The sequence below is a fragment of the Cannabis sativa genome, chromosome 4 (genome assembly GCF_029168945.1).
Source record: "Cannabis sativa cultivar Pink pepper isolate KNU-18-1 chromosome 4, ASM2916894v1, whole genome shotgun sequence".
Lineage (NCBI taxonomy): Eukaryota > Viridiplantae > Streptophyta > Magnoliopsida > Rosales > Cannabaceae > Cannabis > Cannabis sativa.
Genome location: NC_083604.1, coordinates 11,923,394 through 11,941,390, shown reverse-complemented (window position 1 = coordinate 11,941,390; position 17,997 = coordinate 11,923,394). Strand labels below are relative to the sequence as shown.

The 17,997-nt window shown below is 29.7% G+C and overlaps 1 protein-coding gene across 1 annotated transcript; it reads left to right on the top strand.

Annotated features, from left to right (window-relative positions):
• Positions 1-938: 938 nt before the first annotated feature.
• On the top strand, positions 939-12,200 carry LOC115714774 (protein COBRA). The gene is made up of 5 exons (XM_030643528.2): positions 939-1,374; positions 1,460-1,925; positions 10,401-10,554; positions 10,654-10,883; positions 10,986-12,200. The coding sequence occupies exons 1-5, from the start codon at positions 1,207-1,209 to the stop codon at positions 11,198-11,200; spliced, it is 1,233 nt and encodes a 410-aa protein (XP_030499388.2). The 5' UTR covers positions 939-1,206; the 3' UTR covers positions 11,201-12,200.
• The last annotated feature ends 5,797 nt before the right edge of the window (positions 12,201-17,997 follow it).

Below are 17,997 nucleotides of genomic sequence, written 5' to 3'. Positions count from 1 at the left end.
GACTCATCCCAAATGCCCCTGGGCTTGCACAACACCCCATGGGGTCACACAATAGCTAGTGGGCCACACAACAGCCCGCCGGCTCGCTTCGGAGCCGTCAGCTCTCATACCAAGTTGTCACAATTCGGTAGTCTTAGTATTTTGGCCATAACTTTCTCGATATACATCGGAATTGGACGATTCAAGTAGCTTTGAAAAGATAAGAAAGAGATATTTGAATCTTATATTTGTGGCAAGATCCAATTCTCAACATATCATTGCGAAAATCCTCCAGCAATTGTAACCTAGTAAGTTGATCTTACTAACTCTACTCATGAGTTGTTACGGGGTTGACCTCCGAGTTGCACGGATGTACCCCGAAACTTGTAAGCATGGATTTCTAAGATTAATGATCATTAGGCCATACCTACACAGTCTCAGAATCATCCCACTTGACCTTCCCCAAGCGATGTGAGATTGCACAGTTTACCCGGTATTTTTCCTTATAGATCACGGGACTACTAACTGTCACAATTGTTGACCAATCTCGAAAATCAACTCTATCGATTTTTGGATTTAATAGTCACGTGTCATGTGTCGCATAAAACACGAATAACAATATTTATTTTAAATATATTATTTAAAAATAATATAACACATTGCTCTTAAAAAATCTCATGCCAACACCCTAATCATAACAATTCTCATGTTAGCTTTTACAATTTACTATGAATATGTTTGTTTTCAAAACTGTATTACTTAGATATAGTTACTTTTTTTAACTATTCTTAATGAAAAATGTTAACAGGCAAGCATTATAAAATGTGGTATATTATTATTGATGTAATTTATTAATATATTTTTTTAAAAAAAATTATATTTTAATTAAATAAATAATATAAAAAATCCTTAAGTAGTAACACATTTTAACATTAAATATTTTAAGATATCTAATAGCTATGTCTTACATAATATTGTCAATAGAAACTATGTGTATCATTAAGATGCAATAATTTCTTGGGATATTGAGCTGCCACGAATCTTTGACTTAATTATTTTATTCCATAATTATAGGGAGTAAGCACGTGCATACATACATTACACCATTAATTAAAAATTAACACATAATTATACTCTTGATGAAGAGTATATATACACATATTTATATCTATCTTAGTCAACTGTTCATTATTAGATCGGAATGAATTTATTCTCGTAATAGGGCATATGATAGTAAAGATGTACTGGAACAGAGCTATTTTTCTTCATTGTCTTTTCTCTTTGGCCATTTCTTCACTATCTTTCCACCAAATCAACGGCTACGATTGGCGAGATCCTCTCGGCAACATCACCATCCGTTGGGACATTATCTCACCCACTCCAGACGGCTACGTGGTATGCTAGCACTACTAATACTTCATTAACTACTGTTTTAATTATAACAAATTATTAATCATTTACTTAAATTATGTTATAATAGGCAGTGGTTAATATCACCAATTACCAGAAGTATCGGAAGGTGGATGCACCCGGTTGGAAGCTGAGCTGGAGGTGGGCCCACAAAGAGATCATATGGACAACTATCGGGGCTCGCGTAGCGGATCAAGGCAACTGTAGGCGGTTCAAGAAGAATGTGCCAACTTCGTGTGCTAAGGCACCCACAATTTTTGATCTGACGGCTAATGATGATGAGGTTAAACAGAATCAGAAGATCGACGGTTGTTGTAAGGGAGGGGTTCTACTCTCCCGAGTCCAGAGCTACCATAACTCAACGACGGCGTTTCAGATAGCCGTGGGTGGCGAGGGTAGTAGCAACATCACTTGGCGCCTCCCCACCAACTACACATTTAGGACGCCACATGGCGCCTATTCCTGCTCACGTGCCCGTGTTGTGCCTAACACCAGATTCATCAGTGCTGACCGAAGGCGGATCACCCAAGCCATGAGTGAGTATACTCCTCTCCTTTCTCCTCTATTTATTTTAATTTTCAATAGGAAACAACATATCAACGACTCATATTTTTACTTGCTTTGGTAGTGTTACGTGCTATAATTAAATAGGTAAAATTTACAGTCACCTAATTTATAATAATAAAATTACTAATTTTATAATTCACATTTCATGTAAGCTAAATTTAATATTTTTGATTTTTTTTTTGTATTTTTTTACATTTTTTAAATTTATATTTTAATTATTAATAGTATTGATAAGAAACTAATTAGTTTACATAAAAAAATTATTTTTATATTATATAATTTGAGATATGTTTTGATTACCTCCAAATTTATTAATATACATCTTAGTAATTATTTAGTTATTTTAAAATTATATTATGGTAGTTTATAATTTAAAATACTTTTATGTAATTACTTTAAATATTATTTTTAAAACTGAATTGTCATGTAATATAACAAAGTAATATTTTTATGGGGTTTTTTTTATTTTTACATTTCAAAATAATTTTGTTTACATTTTTACGAAATTCTACATAGAAATTCCTATTGCAACTAACGCTGCAACTTAAATTGCAACAAAAAATCGTATAGAAACCCCTATTGCAACTAGCGCTGCAACCACTTTAAACCCAAACCGTAAATTTGAAAAAAAAAAAAAGTTAAAAAAATAGTATATGAGATAATTCCTTTATTTTTATATACAAATTATTTATATACATTTTTATTATTTCAAAAGCCAATTAATTATCATATAATATAATATAATTCATTCCTTACAATATATATAATCCATTTAACAAATATCTAAAATGAATGTTAACTGAGATTTTAAAAAAAAATTATAAAATAATAACTAATTACTATATTAGTAATTAAATAGTTTCTTTTTCTAAAATAGCGAAAAAATATATGTTTCTCACATTTTAAAAATATTGAAAAGTAGTCACAAACTTAGTAACAATGTAATCAAAAATTATTTTAAAGTTAATAAAATGAGAAAAAAAGATAAAAGAGACAAATGCATGCATATAGGATATTGAAACATATCCAAACAAATTAAGAAAAACGTTACTAATACCTTCCAAGTTAGTTTTGACAATTAAATCAAAAATATAGTGTGAAATGTAAAAATCTCAAATAAATATGCCTCAAATCGTGCCAACATTCTTAAATAAAAATCATGGTGGAGTTTGTAGCCTCTCTGTGGCGTGAATTACTCTGGCCGTCCCATTTTTGTTAGGGTAGTTTATAATAATATACGTATTTTACTTCAATTTACAATAATAATACTACTACTATTACTTACGTACGTGCCCTGTCAACTAAATTTGACATTTTCTTCTAATGTTTTTCATTTTTTTTTTATCTTTATGCATTTTTAAAAGTAACTTTTTTTTGGTTATTAATAGTGTTGATAATAAAACCAATTAGTTACTTTTACATAAAAAATATTATTTTTATATCATCTAATTTAAGATACATTTTAGTTACCTCTAAGACTTATTTGTATACTAATCAATTAGTTATTTTTAAGTTATATTATGGTAGATTATAATTTAAAATATATTTAAGTGATTACTTTAAAAATTTATGTTTGAAACTAATGAGTTGTCATGTAGTATAGCAAGCTACCATTTTTATATACCAATTATTTCATATATTTTTTTGTTATTTTGAAAGCTAATTAATTATTATATAATATAATATAATTCAATTAACGAAATTCTAAAATGAATGTTAATTTGGATATAAAAAAATTATAAAATAATAACTAATCATTATATTAGTAATTAAATGATTTTTTTCTAAAAATAGCGAAACAATATATGTTTTTTATATTTTAAAATGTTCACATTAATTAAAGAGAAGAGTAGATCAAAATGGTATTTTTTTTTAGGCTCATCCGAGTAAGGATGTGACCTAAAAATTATTTTTAAAGTTTGAGAGTAGGAGGAGAATTAAAAAAAAAATAGAAAGAAGAAAGAGAAAGAAATGTATAAATAAGGGTATTGAAATATGCCCGAATAAATAAAAACATTATTACTATTATTTTTTATAATTAAATCAAAAATAGTGTGTGTAGTATAAAATTTTCTTTTTATATATATTGTTCATGCTCAATTTTTTTTTACATTTTTGATTTATATTAAAATATTTTTTTAATTATCACAGATATTTTCAAATAATTCCCAACGATATTTTATCAAATATTATATACATATAACTTATTAGAATTAATAAAAATTTAAATATTTACTAATAAATACACAATATTTAAGTCATGCAAAATAAATAAATTAATATAGGGAAATTCTACACTGCACACTCTTAAAATGGATATATTGATGCACCTCTATCTGTTTTAGCATCCGAAATAATTTTTTAGTCAAATTTTTTCTCATGGTCATGTACGTTATAGTTATTTAAGATATCTTGCAAAATTTTAAGAAATTTAGAAATATTTAACACGCCGAAAACTATGTTCAAACATTGTATTGCACACGTGACTATTTTATTTTATACGCATATAAAATCGACTGTTTGAACATTGTTTTCTATATTGTAAATTATTCCGAATTTCTCAAAAATTTGTAAGATATCTTAAATAGTTATAACATGCATGAATATGGAAAAAAAAAAATAGATTAAATTTTTTTTTTGAATGCCGAAATAAGTTAAGGGTGCATCAATACATCCCTTTTAAGGGGGTGCATTGTAGAATCACCCATTAATATATATAGTTTTACATTTTCTTAATAATTTTAATTATAAATTTATAATATTACGTATTATATTTAATTTTTATTATAATTTCAATTTATTTATAACTAATAAATATATTTATTATTATTACTCTTTAATGTATTGTGATTAGGACTTATTTATTCGTGGTTATGTATCATTTTCGGAGCATTTTTACCATGCCTTTCAGACTTATTATTTTGTGTCGTGTTTAAGTTTATAATTTTTGTATCGTGTACGTCATGCTAATTTATAACATCGTGTTGCGTGTTGTGTCGTGTCAAAATTTTTATTTTGTCTTACTTGGTCATGTCAGTATTTCAAACTCGTATTAGTTTCGTGCCATGTCAAAAAATTTGACCAATTGATCAGCACAAGGGCTTCAACCTTTTTCCTTTTAAAGTTACTCATTTTTCCTATTAATTTTTAAATATACCATATAATAAAGCCCAATAGTTTCTCTTTCTGAAGCCTACTAAATTTTGCGGGCCAAGACTACTTTTACAAAATAAATTTGATTAATGGCGAAGGGGTTGTTTGGTTTTAAAACTTAAAAACTGTTTTTAGTTTTGAAAAACAGAAAACAATTTTTAAAAACTAATAGGAGTTGTTTGGCAAAAATTTTAAAAACAGTTTTTTAAAAATTGAGTTTTAAAAAACTAGAAAATTAAAAACATCAAAATGTTATTTTCAATTTTTAAAAATAGTTTTATTTTGTTTAACATATTATATTTTACATTTTTACTCACATACTCGGATCCTAGACCCAAATCAAACCCGGACCCAAATAGATTCATGTCATGGTATAGTGTTAAAATATTGATTTTTTTTTAATATGAAAAAAATTTAAAAATAGTTTTAAAAAAATTTGTGCCAAACACCATTAAATTTTTAAAATGACAAAAAAATTGTTTTCTATTCTCACTTTTAAAAACACAATTTTAAAAACTAAAAATTGAAAACACAACCAAACAAGTTCAAAGGCTTTGCGGTTCTAGGAATTGAATGTGTCACCCATCCAACACACTTCCTAGCATATATTATCTAGTTTTTAAAATAAATTTAAACTTAAAATAATAATTTTGTTCTTACAAAAACAAAATAACAATTTCTAGTTAATCATACAAAATAAATATGTTTTTCATGTCGATATATATTACAAAAATAAAGAGGTTTTTCATGTAGATATATATTATATTTAATTTTTAAATAATTTTATGTTCTTACAAAAACAAAATAATAATTTTAAGTTAAGGGCTTTTTCATTTCATTTTTACACTTCAAAATAATTTTTTTTGCAATTTTACGAAATTCTACATAGAAATTCCTATTGCAACTAGCGCTGCAACCTAAATTGAAACAAAAAATCGTATAGAAACCACTTTAGAAACCCAAACCGTAAATTTGAAAAAAAAAAAAAAAGTTAGAAAAATAGTTTATGAAATAATTATTTCCCAATAAGTTACTCATACAAAATAAAAATTATATTTATATTACACTTAAAAAGTTATAATTTATGATAGTGTGTATACATGTACTTATAGCGCATCTCACCAATTTTTAATTTCTTTTTATAAATATTTTAGGGTTTAAAAAAAGATCGTTTAATTAATTAATTTCACACGTATAAATGTAAATAAATAAGTAAGCAATTGATTGTTTGAACCCAATATTTTTAACACCACAAATTATTTAATTTATTTTTAAAACTGTTGAGATGTTTGCTAAAATAAAAAAATACACTAATATAAATATATATACAGAAATTTCTCTACATGTTATAAATAAAAATGGTACATGGAAATATTTTTAACGATCCTTCTTCAAAATCTTCATAGTAATTATAATAATAATTATTTACCCAAATAAAGTTAATACTTAATTTTCTTTTTGTTTCTTTTAAGAAATTATTCAATTTTATTGATAGCTACTAATTAAAATAATAGCTTGGAATTCAATTAAGACATCCCCATTAATAGAAATACCATCAGAAGAATAAGAAAAAAAAGGTTCTTTACAAAAATATTAGATTTTGTGTAAAAAATTACAATTTTAATGTCACATGAAATTTTTTATAAAAATATTATCTTTTTACAAAAAGAATCGTAAAACAACAATACAGAACAATTAAAACTACAGTAAAACAACTAAAAAATAACCGTGTAACAATAGTGAAAACTTAACACAGTACACAGTATTTTTTTAAAAAAATTCGCTCCACAATAAAAAAGTAAAAAAGTTAGAAATTTCAATATGTGTTGTAAAAACTCTTAAGAAAAGTGAGCTAACCAATCGGTTGTCTGATTCCCAGATCGTTTGACAAAAGAAACTAAAATAAAATTATATGAAAAACATTGTAGTATCAAAGTTAATCTTGAGAACACTTATATTCAGTTTCTTCTACCGTTTAGAAGACACACAACAATAGAAACTATTTCAGTGGGTTCATTCAATCTCTTAGCTTCCTTATAAAATAAATAAAAAAAGAAAAACAAATTCTAGCTTCAACACTCAACTATTGTGCAAGTTGCATAAGTACACCCCTTCAACCGCAAAAAACTTATTATTTCCAACCACTAACAAATGTTTGATGGCTATCTATCGAAGAATAAATAAAGAAGGTGAAACAACAACTCAGTAGCCTAAATAAAAAGATATTTAAAACCATTTCACAATAACAAGACTAATCGCAGTAGCAAAACTGATCCCAACCAAGCCACGCCTAAATTGAAGGGTTGGTGGGGCTGGCTGAAGAAAAAGAAAAATCTTTGTCGACTAAGGATTCACCTAAACAAATCTAAATTCATCAATTTATTACTAAAACATAGTTCTTTAATCTACTTAAAAACTCATCATTAAGTCTCAGTGAATACTTTTTTTGGTTTGCAAGCTTTAAGTTAGGTTTTTTGTCTAATTAAAAGTAGATGTCATATTTAATTTTAAATTGTTAATTATTAATTTTTTTTATAAAAATTAAAATTATAAAAATGGAAAGGCAGTTTAAAATTTTAAAGGAAAAAAATGATAAATATTATTTTAGACCCTGTATTTTGTAAAAATTATCAATGGGACTCTTTATTTTGTTAAATAAAAAATTAGATCATGTATTTTTCAAAATAGTACAAATAGTACATTGAGCTTATTTTCTTATCAAAATAAAACTTAATAATAATCTGATCTACCTATATGTCTTATGACAAGATTTAGTACATTTTTTACATCTCTTCGGGCTAGAAATTGTCTTCAGGTTGGTTACATTAAAAAAACAAATCAGTAAATAATTTATTTTAATTTGTTCTAGGACTTCAACTCAAAACTTATTTTTTTAATTGATAAATATGGAAAAAGTTTAAATATCGAGAAAACACAAGATCTTGAAGCCCAAGATACAGGGTAGCGCTCCAACTTGAAGCCCAAGATAGTAACATACAAGGTCCAAAATAATATTAAACCTCAAATCTATTAAAAAGAACATTGCTATTGGGCACTTTGTTAGAAATTTATTTTACCAGGATCTTAGATCTACTCACAAGTATGTTTATTAACATCCTAAATAAGAACTTTCTAAAACGATAAATTAAACACATATAAAGTTTAAGAAACCTTACATTGGGTGCAGCGGAATAATATGACTCCTTCCGTTCAGATATCTAGCCCTTGTTTCCTTTCTGTAGCAGAGCATTATCAATATCTGAACCTGGATCTCTTTCTCTGAATCCTTGATGCTGAATCTCCTTTGCTGATGATCTTTCTTCACGATCTTCCTCACTATGATTGAGGTATCACTTGCTGTGTGTGGGCACTACTCATACACTAAGGATTTCGAAATTCAAGAGGGAAGAGAAAGAAGAAGTGGCAGCTAAAGATAGGGAGAGAGAAAGGCTCAGGTTTTTCTCTGAAGGAAAAATAGAAAAATTTAAGTGTGATTTTCCTGAAGCCTTCACTATCTATTTATAGCATTCCACTAGGGTTAGGTTTGAATTATTTGGCATTAAAATAATGAAAAAATCAGTTTAAATTCCTACAAAAGTGGCTGGCCCTATACAAGTGGATTTGGGCCTCACTTTTTGCAATTTTGCAGTTTTATCTTTTCTGCATCTGATTTTCTCAAAAACGCCAATTTTCTAATTCAACCATTTAAATGCCAATTCTAACTATTTAATAACTATAAATAATTACTAAATAATATTGTCATTTATCATATTTATTAATTGAACCATACAAAGTATCATAATTAACAAATATGCCCCTATAAACTCTTTCTTTACAATTTCGCCCTTACTTAGTGAAAAATTCACAAATAGACATAGTCTAATTTGAGAATTATAATTGATTAATCAAAACCAATTATATGAGTCTTACAAGCAATATTATCTCAACTAGTGGGGGGACCATGGGTTTATATAACCGAGCTTCCAATAAGTAGATCAAGAATTTAGCACTAAAATTCACTAACTTATTAATTCTTCGTTGAATCCACGCATAGAACTTAGAATTGCACTCTCAGTATATAGAATGCTCTATATGTTCCACCATATAGACACATCATTAGTTATCCATTGTTATAATCCTAATGTGATCAAAGATCCTCTATATGAATGATCTACACTGTAAAGGGATTAGATTACCGTTACACCCTACAATGTATTTTATCCTTAAAACACTTGACCCCGTATAAATGATATTTCAGCTTATGTGAAATGAGTACTCCACCATTTATGTTCGTTTGGTCAAGCTCGAAGGAGATCATCCTTTGCTTACTATTCGCCAGATAGAAGCTATAGATTCCATGTTTATGATAGCGCTCCCACTCAATTGCACTACCGTGTTCCCAAAATGTACGTATCACCCTGACCTAAAAGTAGGCTTAACTAACAAATCAAAGAACATGAATAGCCTCTCGAGATTGAGCCTAATCATATCAGGATTAAGATCATTTGATCTAGGATCAACTAGGCGATATTGACTTGAATAGATATTACGGTAAGTTTAATAAATCTAAGTCAAAGTTCAATATCGGTCCCTTCCGATGCATACTCCATGCATCCAACCTGAGCTTTACTTTAACCAATGCTCTGGAAAGAACATAGCACTTCTCCAAATGCAAGTAAACTCTGTTGTAGATTATCATATCAGTAAAACCCTATGTCTGATAAATCTAGGAAACTTTATTCACATAGTCATGTTTACTTTCCAATGTGTTGACGGCACAATAAACAGGATCAAGTATGTGAAAAGGGTTTCAGATGAATTTATACATTATGTACATATAATCATGAAATAAATCATGTGAACCATGCAACATTAAATGTTATTTCTGATCTATATTAATAAGCAAATCTGATTATATTGAAATGAGTTTTATTTAGGGCATAAAACCCAACACACTTACCCAGTGCTTTCTATAGGTAGCGCTCCACGATTGATTAGTGATATTTTCTAAAAGCTATTTTGTTAAGTTATATGTGATCCGATACTAATTACAATATGATACTGAGGAGAGTGCTAGACACCAATAATATTTTTTAGTAATGCTCTTTTATAAAATAGCTTGCCTGAAATACTAAGTTGTAAATAATTACTAAAGAGAAAATAATTTTTTAAAATAAGATGAAAGAAAAAAATCATATAAATAAAAATTCCTTATATATAAATTTATAAATATATATATTTATATAACGCTTCTCAAATTATATATGTGTTACTTTTGAATTGAATTTCAGAGACTTGGAAGGTGGAATGCAGCTACAAACCACCCTCCCAATTCAAGGACGTGCCAAATCAGTGTTGTGTCTCTTTATCCTCTGCTCTTGGGGTCAACACTTCTTGCCCAATTTGTTCATGCAGCTGCCCAAATCAGAATCATTCATGCTCTACGTACGTAATAACCTTATTATTTTCAACTTCATCCATTATAGATATATTGTTTATTTTTATAATGATTCACTTCTTTTTTTTATCTTTCTAACAACATAGAAAAAGGCATGATAGATTAGTGTCGAAAATAGAGTGTACGAAACACATGTGCCCTGTAAACATCAACTGGCAAGTGATAAATCATCAAAGAAAGGTTCGAGTCACCATATCCAATCTAAATTACGCCAAAAACTATCAAGATTGGATCATGTTGGCTGAGCATCCAGCTTTTGATAACTCTACAACACTCCTTCATGCTAATCATAAGTTCTTATCCCCTAAGTCTTACAGTAAGTACTATAGATATATATATATGTGTGTATAATTTCCTTTTGAAGATTTTGATACTACATATTGTTTTTAATTGGGCCAATAATTAATAATAATGGCAGGTAACAAAATGGAGGTAGTATGGGGAAGGAGAGGCTACAATGATGCATTGACACCATTTGGGAAGAAGGGTTCAAGCATTAAGATGGTTATGGTTTTCAAAAGGTACAAAGCTGGTCATCATGATCGCGTAGCAACGGCAGATTGGAAGAATCCTCCAGATGCAATCTTTTTTAATGGGGATCTCTGTGTAATCCCTAATACCACTCAATTCTAGTACAAGGCACCCCTAGTATAATATACGAGTGCAAACTTTGGAAGGAGTTATTATTATTAATTAGTATATGTTAGTTTTGTTAGAATTCTATGATATTCATAAAACATAAAAATATAAACCATGAGATCAATTTATATATCTTTATATATTAAAAGTGCCTATCTAACGGCATTTCTTGGTTTAACATTCTTGGTTTAACAGAATATACTTAAAAATAAAAGAATATTCTGTTAAATTTAACGATTAGGTTTGATCTCCCATTAAAAAATAAACCCAATAATTAAACCCAAAAAATTAAACAATCTTTTAAATATTAATAATCTCTTTTTAAATTAAAAAAATCATCTTAGCCACATATCTCTCTAACAAACTTATTTTTATTTATTTTTTAAAAAAGAAAAATACAGATAAAATATCTAGAAAAGATAATATAAAAGAAGATTGATTGTGTTGGCTTAGAGATTTTTGGGCTTGAGCTTAAAAAAATAATAAAAAAAAAAGATGAAATGGGCTGTAATTAGTATTTACCTTATATGTTTGTGCTTATTTTTAGTTTTATTTTTAATTTTACCACCAAGAGGAGAAGGTTGAAAAATATTAGAATATGAAAATATTATTGGGGCTTATTAGTAATTTGCAAAGAATGTGAAAGTCTATAAATATATAGTTGTGTAGCTATTATTAGATATGAAATGAGATAATAGAACTTTTTTCAATTAGAAGATTAATGTACATTTTACTATTAATAACATACATTATTATAACGTAACTATGTTTTACTTACTAAATATACTGACACATATTTTATTTTTATAAAACAAATCGTTCAAATAATTATACTATTTTAATTATTAATTAAAATAAAAAACTAAAATATTAAATAAAACTAACACTACGTGGCTTGGCACGTAACAATCACCTAGTTTATATATATATATATAAAAAAAAAAAATTGTGTTTAATGTGATTAAATTTTATCAAAAAAAAAAAAAAGAAAGGAAAGAAATTTGTGTACATATTCTATTCCACATTACTCATGTGAGTGATTTGTAGGATTTATATCAGTCTTAGCAACCACCAAAACTTTAATCCCATGATAGAATTTTAGGAAGTGTTTAATTTTATAACTTAAAAATTATTTTCAATTTTTATTAAAAACTTAAAACAACTTTTACAAATTAATATCAGCTATTTGGCTAAATTTTTTAAAAACAAATTTTTCAAAAACAAGTTAAAAAATTAAAAATTAAAAAACATCAGAATATTATTTTCTATTTTCAAAAGCAATTTTTATTTTTTTTATCTAACATATATTTTTTTTACATATTCATTCACATACTTGGACATGAGTCCGGGTTCGGGGTTTAGGTCGTGATCCAGATCCTAGGATTTGGATTCAGGTCCTGGGGTCCAGGGTCTGGAGTTCAAGTCAAAGTCCGGGTCCGAGAATGGGTTCATGTCGTGGTATGGTGTATAATATTGAAGTATTTTTTAGTACAAAAAATTCTAAAAATAGTATTTCAAAAACATTAGTCAAACATTGTTAAATTTTTAAATTGAAAAAAAAAAAAAAAAAAAAAAAAAAAAACTGTTTTGTATTCTCATTTTTGAAAATGCAATTTTAAAAATTGAAAACGTACATCAAAATATCCTCTTAGTGGTACATGCATTGTATTTTGTATGATCAAATTTATCAAAAAAAATATGTAACACAAATAGTGAAAGCATACCTTAATTAATTAATCGATTTTTCATGTTTTGGGTAATGAAGAACGTGTTGGTTTTAGGGTTCACATTAGAGTCGTAGCAGAAGAGTAGAGTTGGATTTAGTTTTTGTTGGATCCGATATGAACCTTAGATTTTAACACAATAATACATATATCTAATTAAAATTGAGATTTACCTCTCGTTCCATATTAGAGTTTCCTCACTACTTTTTGTATAAATAAAATGAACATCCAATCTAGTGTAAGAACTCGTCGAAGACTTCACACCAGTATCATCAAGATCAGCCTCGACACTTAGGAAAATAGTAGGCTTTTGGATTTACTGAGATGAAAATAATTTTTTAATCATAGTGTATTCTCAACTTATGAGACACTGTAATTGAGATTGGAAAAACACACAACACACTAGTATGTGTGTATGTGTGTCGTGTAAAGAGAGGAAGAGAGAGAGAGAGCACGAATAGGGGAGAGAGAGAGAGAGAGAGAGAGAGAGATTAAAAAGTATTTTTAAATTTTGTTTTCTTTCTCTTGTTATATTGTACCGTAACCCTAATCTCATGTAGGAATGTCAATGGGGCGAGTCGGATCTGATCCGACTATGATCCGACCTGATTTAGATCATGTACGGATCTGCCCCGCCTCGCCCTGCTAGATCCGATACTCGGATTGGATCAGATCCGACTCGCCTTATACGGATCGGATATGATCCGACCAAACTTTTTTTAAAAAATATATATATTTTATATCTAAATTTATAATTATTTTTTCCAAAATTTATTTGTTTAAGAACTAATAATGCATCATTTTTTTCTTATATATTTTTATTTTATTTGTCAAAATCAATAAAAAAAAAATATCAAATTCCTATCACATAAAAATGTGATCATGTATAACCTCAATTCTCGCATAACCTCTCTCTCCTTTACTCCCCTATATATACACTATCATATTTCCCCATTCAATAACTACCCTCAATGGCCAATGCACAATGACTCAAACACAACCTTTTATTCACTATACCCTCCCACACTCTCCTAAACATAAGGCCTAACAGATATTGAAATATATTTACAAAATACATTATCTCGGATAGAGTCCTCTATTGAGACTATTTCTTTATACTAAGGGAAACAAAATCTATTTTATAATAACCATTGGGTATACAAGGGACTACCTATACTGGATTTAAGCAGAGTGCGGAACAATTTTCGGTGGTTCTTTTCCAATTCTGTTTATTGCAATTAATTTCTACTGTAATGTTGTTGTTTTCATGTTTCATGTTTATTTTTTCACTTTAAGACTAACATGATCATGATCCTGCCTTTTGTTCTATTGATTGCTCAAAGTTCCATTTTTTTTTTAAATAAATGTATTGTAAGTATTTTATGGTACCACTTTCTAGACACTGTGGTCTATATATGCAACTCGTGTACGGACTTCCATGAATGTTTAATGTGATGAATGTTTCCTTGTGCTTTAACTAATCCTTTTTTTAAAAAAAAAAAATATTAAAAAGTAAAAAAAAAAAAAAATTTATAAAAAAATATATATTTAAAACGGATCGGGTCAGATCCGATCCGTAAAAATATTAAGCGGGGCGGGTCGGATCTGATCCAAGATCCAATAACTATCCGAATGTTTCGGATTAGTAATGATCCGTCGGATCGGATCACTGACCCGACCCGAATGAATGGATCTTTTTGCCATGCCTAATCTCATGCTCTAGATATTACCTATATATAATAATAAATGAACCCGTTATTTAATCCTATAAAATAATAAAAAAATTATTGTTATCTGCCTTTTTGCAGGACATGACACGTGACATTTAATGAAGAAGACCAAATTAATCCTTCCTTAATTAAAGTCTTTTAATACTATTCTATCACGGAAAGGCTTCCTCGAACCGAGAATCATCCAGAATGAAAAGGCACGCGGCAGCCTACTCACGCTTGCCTAAACTCCCGAACCTGGAAGGGTCTAACGGGGAAGCTTGCTTGTTTTATACCCGGATAGGCAGTAGAAAGACCAAAAACAGATATTGACCCTCATGAAGCGTTATGGACGTCAACCTTTCACACACGCAAAGTCACCAAAGTGATGGTTATGCTTTCTCTAATAAAGACCAGATCTTGTCTCTTACATCCGAGCATGGCAGTGCACGTACCACCACCACCTTATTACTAGATGGCCATTACGGGTTGTTGTTTATAGGGGAGCAAGCTTTGAGAGACATGTGGCCCCCACTTTTAAAGGTTAATCCTTTCCGTGACATTATTGAAGTTCCTTGGTATTGGCCTCAGCCCCCTCGAGCTTCACAGTGGTTGCATCAAGTTCTTCTTGAAGTTTCAGGCACATCTCGGGCTTGTCCTTAGCCTCCTGGGCTGTCTCAAGTTCAGCCTTGTGGGCCCTCTGTTGGGTTTTATGCCCTAAATAAAACTCATTTCAATATAATCAGATTTACTTATTAATATAGATCAGAAATAACATTTAATGTTGCATGGTTCACATGATTTATTTCATGATTGTATGTACATAATGTATAAATTCATCTGAAACCCTTTTCACATACTTGATCCTGTTTATTGTGCCGTCAACACATTGGAAAGTAAACATGACTATGTGAATAAAGTTTCCTAGATTTATCAAACATAGGGTTTTACTGATATGATAATCTACAACAGAGTTTACTTGCATTTGGAGAAGTGCTATGTTCTTTCTAGAGCATTGGTTAAAGTAAAGCTCAGGTTGGATGCATGGAGTATGCATCGGAAGGGACCGATATTGAACTTTGACTTAGATTTATTAAACTTACCGTAATATCTATTCAAGTCAGTATCGCCTAGTTGATCCTAGATCAAATGATCTTAATCCTGTTACGATTAGGCTCATTCTTGAAAGGCTATTCGTGTTCCTTGAATTGTTAGTTAAGCCTACCTTTTGGTCAGGGTGATACGTACTTTTTGGGAACACGGTAGTGCAATTGAGTGGGAGCGCTATCATAAACATGGAATCTATAGCTTCTATCTGGCGAATAGTAAGCAAAGGATGATCTCCTTCGAGCTTGACCAAACGAATATAAATGGTGGAGTACTCATTTCACATAAGCTGAAATATCATTTATACGGGGTCAAGTGTTTTAAGGAATAAATACATTGTAGGGTGTAACGGTAATTTAATCCCTTTACAGTGTAGATCATTCATATAGAGGATCATTGATCACATTAGGATTATAACAATGGATAACTAATGATGTGTCTATATGGTGGAACATATAGAGCATTCTATATACTGAGAGTGTAATTCTAAGTTCTATGCGTGGATTCAACGAAGAATTAATAAGTTAGTGAATTTTAGTGCTAAATTCTTGATCTACTTATTGGAAGCTCGGTTATATAGACCCATGGTCCCCCCACTAGTTGAGATAATATTGCTTGTAAGACTCATGTAATTGGTTTTGATTAATCAATTATAATTCACGAATTAGACTATGTCTATTTGTGAAATTTTCACTAAGTAAGGGCGAAATTGTAAAGAAAGAGTTTTAGGGGCATATTTGTTAATTATGATACTTTGTATGGTTCAATTAATAAATATGATAAATGACAATATTATTTACTAATTATTTATAGTTAATAAATAGTTAGAATTGGCATTTAAATGGTTGAATTAGAAAATTGGCATTTTTGAGAAAATCAGATGCAGAAAAGATAAAACTGCAAAATTGCAAAAAGTGAGGCCCAAATCCACTAGTATAGGGCCTGCCACTTTTGTAGGAAATTTAAACTGATTTTTTCATTATTTTAATGCCAAATAATTCAAACCTAACCCTAGTGGAATGCTATAAATAGATAGTGAAGGCTTCAGGAAAATTACACTTAAATTTCCACACTTCTGATTCAGAAAAAACTGAGCCTTCTCTCTCCCTATCTTTAGCTGACCACTCCCTCTTTCTTCTTCTTCAAATTTCGAAATTCTTAGTGTATGAGTAGTGCCCACACACATCAAGTGATACCTCAATCATAGTGAGGAAGATCGTGAAGAAAGATCATCAGCAAAGGAGTTTCAGCATCAAAGATTCAGAGAAAGAGATCCAGGTTCAGATATTGATAATGCTCTGCTACAGAAAGGAATCAAGGGTTAGATATCTGAACGGAAGGAGTCATTATATTCCGCTGCACCCAATGTAAGGTTTACTAAACTTTATATGTGTTTATTTCATCGTTTTAGAAAGTTCTTATTTAGGATGTTAATAAACATACTTGTGAGTAGATCTAAGATCCTGGTAAAATAAATTCCAACACCCTCTTCACCTCCTCGACCTCTTTGTTTAAATGGGAGATCTCCGACTGAGCCTCATTCTACTCTTTGGCAATGGCCTCGCGTTGCCCAATTGTTCTCTGAAGCTCGCCCTCACCCTGTTTCACCTGTCGAGACCCCAACATTGGGCGAGAAAGGAAAGGTAGGTTTGCTGTGAAAAATGAAAATGCATAAGTATTTCTGAGGGTTCATGAAATAAAAGGCAAAAGAAAAAGGAGAAGGGAATCGAGAGACCGAAAGCGAGACTCCTTTCAAGCATCTCGGTTAGACTGCCATTATTGACCAAGTCCCGGTCGCTAGGTAGAAAGGATTGGAGATGACGCCAACAGGCCGCGACATACTGCGCAGAATGTTTCGAACCAACGCTCCCGGCCTCGATGGGCAAAGCCTCAGGCGCCTCACTAGAAGAAGTTATGGCTGTTGGGTTTTATGCCCTAAATAAAACTCATTTCAATATAATCAGATTTACTTATTAATATAGATCAGAAATAACATTTAATGTTGCATGGTTCACATGATTTATTTCATGATTATATGTACATAATGTATGAATTCATCTGAAACCCTTTTCACATGCTTAATCCTGTTTATTGTGTCGTCAACACTTTGGAAAGTAAACATGACTATGTGAATAAAGTTTCCTAGATTTATCAGACACGGGGTTTACTGATATGATAATCTACAACAGAGTTTACTTGCATTTGGAGAAATGCTATGTTCTTTCTAGAGCATTGGTTAAAGTAAAGCTCA

Bases quoted from the DNA above. Each gene is read 5' to 3' on its own strand.
- LOC115714774 (XM_030643528.2), top strand. From the start codon at position 1,207: ATGATAGTAAAGATGTACTGGAACAGAGCTATTTTTCTTCATTGTCTT. The intron at 1,375-1,459 runs GTATGCTAGCAC...ATGTTATAATAG, and splicing joins CCACTCCAGACGGCTACGTG to GCAGTGGTTAATATCACCAA. The intron at 10,555-10,653 runs GTACGTAATAAC...CTAACAACATAG, and splicing joins CAGAATCATTCATGCTCTAC to AAAAAGGCATGATAGATTAG.